The sequence below is a fragment of the Nannobrachium achirus genome (genome assembly GCF_963921795.1).
Source record: "Nannobrachium achirus genome assembly, chromosome: 2".
NCBI lineage: Eukaryota > Metazoa > Chordata > Actinopteri > Myctophiformes > Myctophidae > Nannobrachium > Nannobrachium achirus.
In genome coordinates this window covers 63668027-63680230 of record NC_137811.1, presented here as the reverse complement: position 1 = coordinate 63680230, position 12204 = coordinate 63668027, and the positions used below count along the sequence as shown (strand labels likewise).

Below are 12204 nucleotides of genomic sequence, written 5' to 3'. Positions count from 1 at the left end.
GGTACAGCACAGAACAGTACAGAAGATACAGTACACTACAATACAGTAAGGTACTGTACACTACAGCACAGTAAGGTACGGTACAGTACAGTACAGTACAGTACAGAAGATACAGTACAATACACAGTGTTGGGAAAGTTCACTTTAAAAATGAACTAGTTCAAGTTCAAGTTCAGAACTTCTAAAATGAACTAGTTCATTTTTAGTTCATAATTCCCCATTATGAACTAAAGTTCATGGTTCCCCAAAATGAACTACATAGTTCTTTTTTAGTTCTTTTTTTAACCATATTTTTTTTTATACTTTTGGCAATTCAAAAAAAAGGGGAAAAAATATATAAAGGTCTATATATATATATATTATATATATAGACCTAAACATTTATATATTATATAAATGTTTAGACGTTTCTGCATGCTATTATTTGTCAAAATTATTGACTCAACCCATATTATATAGAAACACACACAGCAATAATTTCATCCAACTTAACATTGAGGTGCCCACAACATCAGTCTTCCTGCACCCTTATTGTGAAGGACTGCATGTAATAACCATGTTATTGTCTCATTGTGTGAAATATCATAATATTCAAAAACAAATATTTGACTCCAATTGATTCCCCACACAGTATTGACTTGATATAGCAATACAAAATAATATATATATTACACAGCAGTTGTGGGAAAACTAAGACATTGTTCAAAAAACACAATTCCGATTTTGGTAATAGGGCAAAAAATATATTTTTCTTCAATCTACTGTCTTGATACTCTAACCAAAATTGTGCTATAGACCATAATCTACAAATTGGAAGTGAAAGAAACTTTAACACACATTTGAAATGAAAACAAAAAATTACATGTACAGGGAACCCCACTAGAAAAAAACAAAAAGTTACATGTACAAGGAACCCCACTAGAAGGCAGACGTTTCTAAACCGTGCACAGCATGATCCGCGTTGGTTAAAATAGCTGATCTACAAGCTCACGTTGTCTCGTGGATGCGACGCGTTGTGAGCTTGCAGATCAGATATTCTCGCCGTGCAACACACATAGGACAAAGTATAGTCAGTCAGGCTTGCGAGACGAGGAGGAGATTCACACACACACACACACACACACACACACACACACACACACACACACACACACACACACACACACAGTGCAGGAGCAGAGTGCAGAGTAGACAGCACTGCATATCAACGGAGCCTCCGACGAACGTTCACGAGGCACTGCTGCGTGCAGTGCCTACTATTGGAGCACGTGAATGAAAAGAGAGACGAGAGGAGCAGAGGACAGACGACCGCGGAGGCGCGGACCGCCGCATGAACGGCCGACGAACGCCGACGAACGTCGTTCACGGGCGTCAGAATGACCGCGTTCGACAATATCGTTCATCAAGCGAAAACAATTACGTTCAGTTCACGTTCGCCCAAAATATGAACGTGTTCATGAACGATCGTTCTTTGAACGCGTTCGGGTACAACACTGACAATACAGTAAGGTACGGTACAGTGCAATACAGTGCAGGTACGGTACAGTACAATACAGTGCAGTAAAGTACAGCACAGTAAGGTTAAGTACAGTACAGTGCAGTAAGGTACAGCACAGTAAGGTATAGCACAGTACAATAACATACAGTACAGTACAGTACAGTAAAGTACAGTACAGCACACTAAGGTACAGTACAGTACAGTACACTACAGTAAGGAAGCAAGCAGTTCAAACTGTGAGACCATCCTCCGAGTCGTCTGTGTTTCGTTGTGAGAGGGTCGGTCCCCGTGAAAAACGCGTTCTGGCACGAAGCGGTTACGTTTCTCGCGTTTGTGACGCCCCCTAGGGGTCGAAGTGGAAATGCTTTTGGGCATTCGTTGAGTATGCCACCCCCAACCTGTGGTTGAAATTCAGTGTTGACTCGACCTATTGTTTGTGATTTATGGCTTTTGTTTGCGAAACGGGCCCCTCCCGCTAACTTTGGAAGCGCGTTACGAACGAAGGGTATTGACTATCAAAATATCCTTTGACTATGTTTATCGCGTGGCTTCATAGATCACGTGTACCGGTTTTTAAGACATTTGAAGAAAATATGTAGGAAAAGGAGCAAAAAGTGTGTTTCGGAGAAAATTCAAGATGGCGGAAAATCTATCCTGGCGCAAATGGGCGTGGCCTATATGGGGAGATGCGTCTTGGCCCAAGGAATCCGGGGAAAAAATAAGTTTAAGTTTCCGACCTACGGTTCAACAGTTACAGGCCAAAACGTACACTGGGCTGTTATAGCGCCACCATGAGGTCAAATGACGCTATTATTTTTTATTTATTCCTTGTAATCATTATGAACCTCCTCTCCGAGTCTTGAAACTGTAGCCCCTATGGTTTGCGAGAGAAAAATAATTGAATGCGATTCCCATTATAACTCAATGGGGACAGGTAAGGGTTAATTAATTCACTAATAAATTCATATCAATTAAACTATAGAACCTTTCTCTTAGCAAGTTGATAGCACACGATTCCCGCGTAAGCCCATCGATTTGACATATGGCGCGAGTGTGTGGTGCAAAAACTGTGGGAGGAGTAGCGTGCCAAACTTTGGGGAAATACATGTGTGTGTGTCTGGCTTAAGTATGAGTGATAACAATAAGTCTGCCCATGCTATGCATAGGCACACTTAACTAGAATTGACGGAGTCAATTTTGACAAGTGTGCCTGCAGCTCGCTAAATGCGCGACCTTGTGCGGCGGTTCGGACCGTGAGACCGTCCACCGTCGTCCGTGTTTCGTTTTGAGAGGGTCGGTCCCCCTGAAAAACGCGTTCTGGCACGAAACGGTTACGTTTGGCGCGTTTGTGACGCCCCCTAGGGGTCGAAGTGGAAATGCTTTTGGGGATTCGTTGAGTATGCCACCCCCGACCTGTGGTTGAAATTCGGTGGTGACTCGACTTATTGTTTGTGATTTATGGCTATCGTTTGTGAAACGGGCCCCTCCCGCTAACTTTGGAAGCGCGTTACGAACGAACAGTATGGACTATCGAAATATCCTTTGACTATGTTTATCGCGTGGCTTCATAGATCATGTGTACCGGTTTTTAAGACATTTGAAGAAAATATGTAGGAAAAGGAGCAAAAAGTGTGTTTTGGACAAAATTCAAGATGGCGGAAAATCTATCCATACGCAAATGGGCGTGGCCTATATGGGGAGATGCGTCATGACCCAAGGAATCCAGGGAAAAAATAATTTTCATTTTCCGACCTACGGTTCAAGAGTTACGGGGCAAAACGTAAAGTTGGCCGTTATAGCGCCACCATGAGGCCGAGTGATGTCATTATTTTTTGATTAATTCTTACAATCATTATGAACCTCCTCTCCAAGTCTTGAAACTGTAGCCCCTATGGTTTGCGAGAGAAAAATAATTGAATGCGATTCCCATTATAAGTCAATGGGGAAAATTTATTCACTAATAAATTAATATAAATTAAACTATAGAACCTTTCTCTTAGCAACTTGATAGCACACCATTCCCGAGTAAGCCGGTCGATTTGACATATGGCGCGAGTGTGTGGTGCGAAAACTGTGGGAGGAGTAGCGTGCCAAACTTTGGGGAAAAGTATGGACAGACTTAAGTAAGTAAATATGAGCGATAACAATAAGTCTGCCCATGCTATGCATAGGCACACTTAATAAATAAATATGAGCGAGAACAATAAGTGTCCCCATGCTATGCATAGGCACACTTAACTAGAATTGACAGAGTCAATTTTGACAAGTGTGCCTGCAGCGCGCTACTACCATACAGTACAGTACAGAAGACACAGTACACTACAATACAGTAAGGTACAGCACACTACAGTACGGTAAGGTACAGTACACTACAGCACAGTAAGCTACAGCACAGACAGTACAGAAGATACAGTACACTACAATACAGTAAGGTACAGTACACTACAGCAGAGTAAGGTACAGTACAGTACAGTACAGTACAGTACAGTACAGTACAGTACAGAAGAGAGAGTACAATACAGTACGGTACGGTACAGTACAATACAGTGCAGTAAAGTACAGCACAGCTCAATCGCAATGCCTGTGTCTGAAACGCGTTCTGCCACGAAACGGTTACGTTTGGCGCGTTTGTGACGCCCCCTAGGGGTCAAAGTGGAAATGCTTTTGGGGATTCGTTGAGTATGCCACCCCCGACCTGTGGTTGAAATTCGGTGGTGACTCGACTTATTGTTTGTGATTTATGGCTATCGTTTGTGAAACGGGCCCCTCCCGCTAACTTTGGAAGCGCGTTACGAACAAACGGTATGGACTATCGAAATATCCTTTGACTATGTTTATCGCGTGGCTTCATAGATCATGTGTACCGGTTTTTAAGACATTTGAAGAAAATATGTAGGAAAAGGAGCAAAAAGTGTGTTTTGGACAAAATTCAAGATGGCGGAAAATCTATCCCTACGCAAATGGGCGTGGCCTATATGGGGAGATGCGTCTTGACCCAAGGAAGCCAGGGAAAAAATAATTTTCATTTTCCGATCTACGGTTCAAGAGTTACGGGGCAAAACGTAAAGTTGGCCGTTATAGCGCCACCATGAGGCCGAGTGATGTAATTATTTTTTGATTAATTCTTACAATCATTATGAACCTCCTCTCCAAGTCTTGAAACTGTAGCCCCTATGGTTTGCGAGAGAAAAATAATTGAATGCGATTCCCATTATAAGTCAATGGGGAAAATTAATTCACTAATAAATTAATATCAATTAAACTATAGAACCTTTCTCTTAGCAACTTGATAGCACACCATTCCCGAGTAAGCCGGTCGATTTGACATATGGCGCGAGTGTGTGGTGCAAAAACTGTGGGAGGAGTAGCGTGCCAAACTTTGGGGAAAAGTATGGACAGACTTAAGTAAGTAAATATGAGCGATAACAATAAGTCTGCCCATGCTATGCATAGGCACACTTAACTAGAATTGACAGGGTCAATTTTGACAAGTGTGCCTGCAGTGCGCGACCTTGTGTAGCGGTTTGGACTGTGAGACCATCCGCCAAGTTGTCTGTGTTTCGTTGTGAGAGGGTCGGTCCCCGTGAGAAACGCGTTCTGGCACGAAACGGTTACGTTTTGCGCGTTTGTGACGCCCCCTAGGGGTCGAAGTGGAAATGCTTTTGGGGATCTGTTGAGTCTGCCACCCCCGACCTGTGGTTGAAATTCAGTGTTGACTCAACCTATTGTTTGTGATTTATGGCTATTGTTAGCGAACGGGCCCCTCCCGCTAACTTTGGAAGCGTGTTACGAACGAACGGTACGGATTATCGAGATATCCTTTGACTATGTTTATCGCATGGCTTTAAAGATCATGTGTACCGGTTTTTAAGACATTTGAAGAAAATTTGTAGCAAAAGGAGTAAAAAGTGTGTTTAGGAGAAAATTCAAGATGGCGGAAAATCTTCCCATGTGCAAATTGGCGTATCCTATATGGAGAGATGCGTCGTGACCCAAGGAATCCAGGGAAAAAAGAATTGTAATTCTGTGACCTACGGTTCAAGAGTTACGAGGCAAGCGGTCCGTTATAGCGCCACCATGTGGCCAAGTGGAAATGCTTTTTGGGATTCGTTGAGTATGCCACCCCCGAACTGTGGTTGAAATTCAGTGTTGAATGGACCTTTTGTTTGTGATTTATGGCTATTGTTTGCAAAACCGGCCCCTCCCGCTAACTTTGGAAGCACGTTACGAATGAACGGTATAGACTATCGAAATATCCTTTGACTATGTTTATCGCGTGGCTTCATAGATCACGTGTACCGGTTTTTAAGACATTTGAAGAAAATATGTAGGAAAAGGAGCAAAAAGTGTGTTTCGGAGAAAATTCAAGATGGCGGAAAATCTATTCTGGCGCAAATGGGCGTGGCCTATATGGGGAGATGCGTCTTGGCCCAAGGAATCCGGGGAAAAAATAAGTTTAATTTTCCGACCTACGGTTCAACAGTTACAGGCCAAAACGTACACTGGGCTGTTATAGCGCCACCATGAGGCCAAATGACGCTATTATTTTTTATTTATTCCTTGTAATCATTATGAACCTCCTCTCTGAGTCTTGAAACTGTAGCCCCTATGGTTTGCGAGAGAAAAATTATTGAATGCGATTCCCATTATAAGTCAATGGGGACAGGTAAGGGTTAATTAATTTCTTAATAAATTCATATCAATTAAACTATAGAACCTTTCTCTTAGCAAGTTGATAGCACACGATTCCCGCGTAAGCCGGTCGATTTGACATATGGCGCGAGTGTGTGGTGCAAAAACTGTGGGAGGAGTAGCGTGCCAAACTTTGGGGAAATACATGTGTGTGTGTGTGTGTGTGTGTGTCCATGTCTGGCTTAAGTATGAGTGATAACAATAAGTCTGCCCATGCTATGCATAGGCACACTTAATTAAGTTAATCATCTGGGTACCCCCCAAAAATTATTGGGGGGTTTGTGTGTGATGTGATGACATCATCAAACAATAAAGTCGACTTCGACTCAACTTTTTACAGAGTCGAGTCGACTTGCAAAAATCACAAGTCGTTAATGCCCTAGTGAGGCAGCTTGATGTACAAGTACACCCCTAGACATGACACTAGGGTCCCAGGACGGACACTCTAACCACAAGGGCACTGAGATGGTTTTGCCATTATTAACCCTAACCCTTTAAGCTGAAAGTAGCCGATCGGATATTACCGGTACACACAACACCGGCACACAACGAAGTATAAATGAGGCCCTAACCCCTAAACCTAACTGTTAATAACCTCAATCTTTACATGATTGTTATCCTAAAGCATTTCTTATTATATTTTTCCACTATAAAACAAACCATTTCTCTTGTGAGGACCAGGGCAATATTTTCCTCACAATGTCTTATTTCTCAAATCATATCATATCGTCGTTGACCGGGGGAAATCTTGCATGTTCAAAACTGTTCCTTTTTTATTATTTAAAAAAATTAGTGAAAAAGCCGATCTACAAGCACACAACGCCTCGCGCACGCTTGTAGATCTGCTATTTTCACTACTTTTGTATGATGAAGCAGCGCTTTAATTTACGAAATACTACATACATACTATTTTGAAACTTGGGAGATACAGTACAAGGTTTCTGCCCGACAGTGACAATATATATATATACCTGTGGGGACATTTGACCCTCACAAGTGTAGTAATGCAAGTGTAGTAGCGCATGCACGCACACACACACACAATTCTCTCTCTCTCTCTCTCTCTCAGTTCAGTAGCCAGTTCTTTCTCCCTCTCTCTCCTCCAGTCTACAGTTAAACAGCCGTTGCCATGGCAACAGCTCATCAGCACAGCTACAGCTGCTTTAGTCACCGTGGCAACAGCTGACTGGGAGCGGTCGCCGTGGTAACAGCACAATGTCGGTACAGCCAGCGAGTGTAGGAGGGGCGGGTATTCCGTCATGATGTCGCCAGCTGAATGGCTTTGAATGAAAGTATCCATACATTAAATGGATCATTATGGAATAAAATAACACAGATCTTTATATTTATAATACATGCAATAAATATTAGAGAATTACAATGGTTTAATGCAGTGGTTCTTACCTTTTTCAGGGCGCGACCCCCAAAATAATCATATTTGAACTGGGGACCCCCCACCCTGACGAGCACTAAGAGTTGAGGCATTATATTTTGAACACAGTTCTATTTTGAAAATAGCCGATCTACATGCTCACAATGCCCAATTTCTGCCTATAATATTTGACAATTTGGCCAATGTTTAATTTGTCTTTTTTAGAGGTATTAAAAAGTCCTTCAATTGTTACTTTAGAAATGTGCAGATACACTTAAACTGTATGTTGGTTTGTTTACTGTTGAGTGAGGAAACAATGTTAATTAAGTTAATCATCTGGGGACCCCCCAAAATACTTTGGGGGCCCCCCTGGGGGTCCCGACCCACAGCTTAAGAACCACTGGTTAGGGACAGTGCAGGCATAACACACCAAAGGTAACACACACCAAAGACACAACAACGTGTTTCACAGGAAATGAATTTAATGCATACAAATATGCCAGCGAATAATGAATAATACAAGAAGTATTGTACATTGAGAAGAAGTTATGGCTATTCATCATTTATCGTTGATCATTTTGTTTGTGTCTTCCAGGTGGTTCCAGCGGTTCTTCCAACGACAACCGAAACTACCGCTACAGTAACCGCTACTACAACTCTGCTGTCACACACTCAGACTACGATATGACCAGCCCTCAGGTTAGTGGTGCACACATACAGTATGACCCTGACCTCTACAATGGTTCTCAACCCTTTCAGGCCGAGACCCATCTAAATAATTATGTTTGAACTGGGGACCCCCCCCACCACCACCACCACCCTGACAAGCACTTGGAATTGTAGGGGTTGAGGCATTCCATTTAGTTTGGCTCGCTTCCACAGATAAATATTCTGAAAATAGCAGATCTTGAAGCTCAGAACGCCTTACATTGCAAGGTGTTGTGAGCTATTTTCAAAAGAATTCTCTTTCTTATATAATTTGACAATTTGGCCAATGTTTGACCAGTTTTATAGTATAGTTTGTTGATAACATTTTTTTTTAGATGCAGTAATGATCTTTTTTCTTTGCTTTTCTTTGTCATTTCATTTGTTTCCATACACCAGTGGTTCTCAACGTGGGGTCCAGAGACCCTCAGGGGTTCGTTGAGAGGGTTTCAAATGGACCCATACAGGTCTGTAACTCTACTCAGAGTTACAGGAGTCCTTGCAATTAGAAATGTTGGGAATCATGGGTCAGTTTGGTTCCATTTGGTTCCAAATCGGCGCCATCGCTATGGCTCGGTTTCACACAATGTTCTCAGAGCCTAATTTGGTCCCCTACTCAGGACCTTTTTATTTTTTTATTTTATTGTTCTTGTTTTTAGACCTCTCCCATCAGGGCTGGTTCTGGTTTTGGAAATGTAAAAAAAAAAAGAAAGAGAGAAAAATAAACACAGGTGGAATATTTCAGCAAGGTTATGGGTTACTGTTTGTGTTCGTAACAACAGTCCCCAGGACTTAATTTGTATCCTTTTAGCCCGAGGGTTACTGTACTTCCACACTGTTCACATCTTTGACTAATAAAGTATCCAATCAAACAATCGTAGTTGAAAAATGCCACAACCATGGTCATAGCACAGCGTGTGTATTAGTGACCTTATTGACTTGACCTCAGGTCACTAACACACCCTCTGTGGTATTATGACCATCCCACAGGCCAGTAACGTAATCGTGGCTGTTGGGCAAAAAACCTTTCTGGAAATGGAATAAAGAACCCTGTGTACCAATGGATCTGATTAATACATTCCATTGGTTCAATATTGATAAAACCCACAGACCACTTCCACTTTCACAGTTTTTCATAAATAGTGAAAATAGCCAAGCTTGTGTCTGTTTTAGCTATTTTTGTGCAACACTCTTGCACAACAAAGTAGGGAATTAAATTTACAATAAAATAATATCTCAGACCCTTGAAATGAAAATGTTTGAGAATAACTGTTCCAAGTCAAGGTGGCACTAAATACTAAAACGAAGTCCTTCCTTACTAAATACTAACATTCATCTCTCCCTCTGCTTTCTCTTTCGCCATCCATCCATCCATCCACCCACCCACCCACCCATCCCTCCACCCATCCAGGCTCCCTCCCAGCAGCAGATGAGGTTGTGGACGGGTGGAGAGGGTGGAGGTGGTGGTCAGGACCCAGCGTACACCCAGCTGCTGCTCCACAAGCCGGCCGCCTCCCAGCAGCACCAGCGCCACTTCCTGGACGCGCCGCACCACCCGCACCCCGTCTACAGTCACCACGGCAACGGCGGGCGGGGCCTGCGGCAGGGCGGGCAGACGGGCATCGTGGGCGGGGGCGGCGGGCCCCAGCAGGGAACCTCCCCCCAGATGGGTGACAGCATGGATGTGGGCGTGTCCCTGGGGCTGCACCACCTGGGGGGGGCGGTGTCTTCCATGGAGGCCTCGCAGTTCGGCTCGGCCTCCCTGCCCCTGGCGCTGCCAATCGGACTGTCCGCCTTCCGGACTCGGACGGCCCCCGGCGCCCCGGGGCCGCAGGCCCCGCCCCCCGAGGACTATTACCCCGCCTCCAACAACAACAACCCGGCGGGGGGCGGCAGGGGCAGGCCGGACTCAGACGAAGGGGCGGCCAACTCTTGATAAACCCTGAACCACGCCCTAAAGCCATACGACTTTAACAACAACCACGACAACTACTACAGCATACATTACACAACCACCTACACGCGCACACACACACACACACACACACACACACACACACACACACACAACATGAGTTGGAACAGACATATAGCCCACACACACAGCCAGAGTTCAGAGACTTGAAGAGGTGAACTTTGAGCTGAAGGAGACGGTTTTTTTCTGCATGAGAGGAGGAAGAAGAAGAGGAGGACGACGAAGAGGATGGAGGAGGAGGCGAGGGGAGGGGGGGGGGGTCTCCTTTTTATCCTTTTTCATTGAGTTAGTTTTTTTTTTTCTTTCTTTGAAGGCAGAGGGAGAGAGGGGGGGATGGGGCGTGTGACTGTAATTTGAACAGAACAATTCAAGACGAGTTTGTTTTTATTAATATTATTGTTATTATTATTATTATTACTGTTGTTGTTTAATATTATTATTTTTGATTTGTTTTTGTTTTTTGTGGTTTGAGGAGTTGTGTGTTGTACTTGGTTGTTTGTTCACGCCTTGAGAGGAGGAGAGAAGGAGAGAAGGAGGGAGGGAAGGGCTGTGAAGGACAGATTGTGATGAAAGGAGAGAGAGAGAAATGTTTTTTAAATTCAGTTATGGAGCTATCTGGGAATTTGGACTGACAATTGTTTAATTTATTCATACACACACACACACACACACACACACACTGCCATCCTGTTCCGTTGACGGCTATTTATAGCTTTGACTTCTGCTGGGACAAGATGTACCGCTACACACACACACACACACACATACACATACGTTTTGTTACATAGGTAGTGGTTTTAATGTAGTCAGAGTGGCAGCTAGCCACAGCTAACACACACACACACACACATGTGCGCACGCGCGCAGCGCGCGCGCACACACACACACACACACACACACACACACACACACACACACACACACACACACACACACACACACACACACACACACACACACACACACACTCACTCACTCACTCACTCACTCACAAAATGCAGGAATTTCTCCTGGTTTTATTGGAAGGAAAAACCAAAACACTTCTCTGCTCTTGTCTCCTTATCTCCCTTTGCTCTCTCTCTCTCTCTCTCTCTCTCTCTCTCTCTCTCTCTCTCTCTCTCTCTCTCTCTCTCTTTCTTCTGCTCTCTCTCTCTTCTGCTCTCTCTCTCTCTCTCTCTCTCTCTCTCACACTTCAGAAACGGGACTGACGTTTGGATTCAGTCACTTCCCTCTCTGTCTCTCGGTTTTTATGGTTTTTATTTTTTTTGTTTTATTTCTCCCTCCCTCCTTCCCTGTTCAGGAGCACGAAGAGAGGGAAGAATGGAGGGGGGGGGGGGGGGCTGTGGTAGGGAGGGGAGGGGGGGTGAAGGGACGTGACGGGACACTCTGAAGCCCTCCTGCCCCCCCATTATCCCCCCCACCGCCCCACACACACTCCCTCTCCATCCTTCTCTCCTCTCCTCTCCTCCAGATTATCTCCTCTCCTCTCTGCGCTGCTAATCACCATGACAACTGGTCCGGATTGCTGCTAAAGAAACCAACACAGATCAATAAAGAGATAAATAAAAAAAACAAAAAAATAAAAACAATAAAAAAAAAGAAATAAAAAAAACAAAACAAAACCCAGAAATGAGAACTTTTTAACCCTCCTGCTTCAGAGAAAAAGGATCAAGTTAAGACCCACTGCATCTCCATGTATTTATTACTATTTAACAAGAAAAAGAAAAAAAACAAACTGAAAAATGACCCTCTTTTTTCTGCTCTACTTTGTTCGGTTGCCTTCTCTCAGCAGGTGAGCTCCGATTGGCTATTGTAACAGTGACGGCGACCGGTGGCGGGCAGCATTGACCAATGGCGTCAGTCTGTCACTGGGTTTGGGGGGGGGGAGGGGTGCGGGAGGGGGCCGGGGGCAAAATAAAAGTTGGATATATAATAAGAATAAAGAATATACTTTTGCACACC

General features: G+C 43.9%; 1 protein-coding gene across 2 annotated transcripts in view; it reads left to right on the top strand.

The window, feature by feature from the left end:
* dyrk1b (dual-specificity tyrosine-(Y)-phosphorylation regulated kinase 1B) overlaps positions 1-10462 on the top strand; it is a 167120-nt gene extending 156658 nt beyond the window's left edge. For both annotated transcript variants that reach the window (XM_080747110.1, XM_080747109.1), the window contains exons 12-13: positions 8158-8261; positions 9679-10462. In XM_080747110.1, the coding sequence (XP_080603236.1) occupies positions 8158-8261; positions 9679-10203 (629 nt within the window). In that variant the 3' untranslated portion in view covers positions 10204-10462. The remainder of the gene's footprint in view (positions 1-8157; positions 8262-9678) is intronic.
* The last annotated feature ends 1742 nt before the right edge of the window (positions 10463-12204 follow it).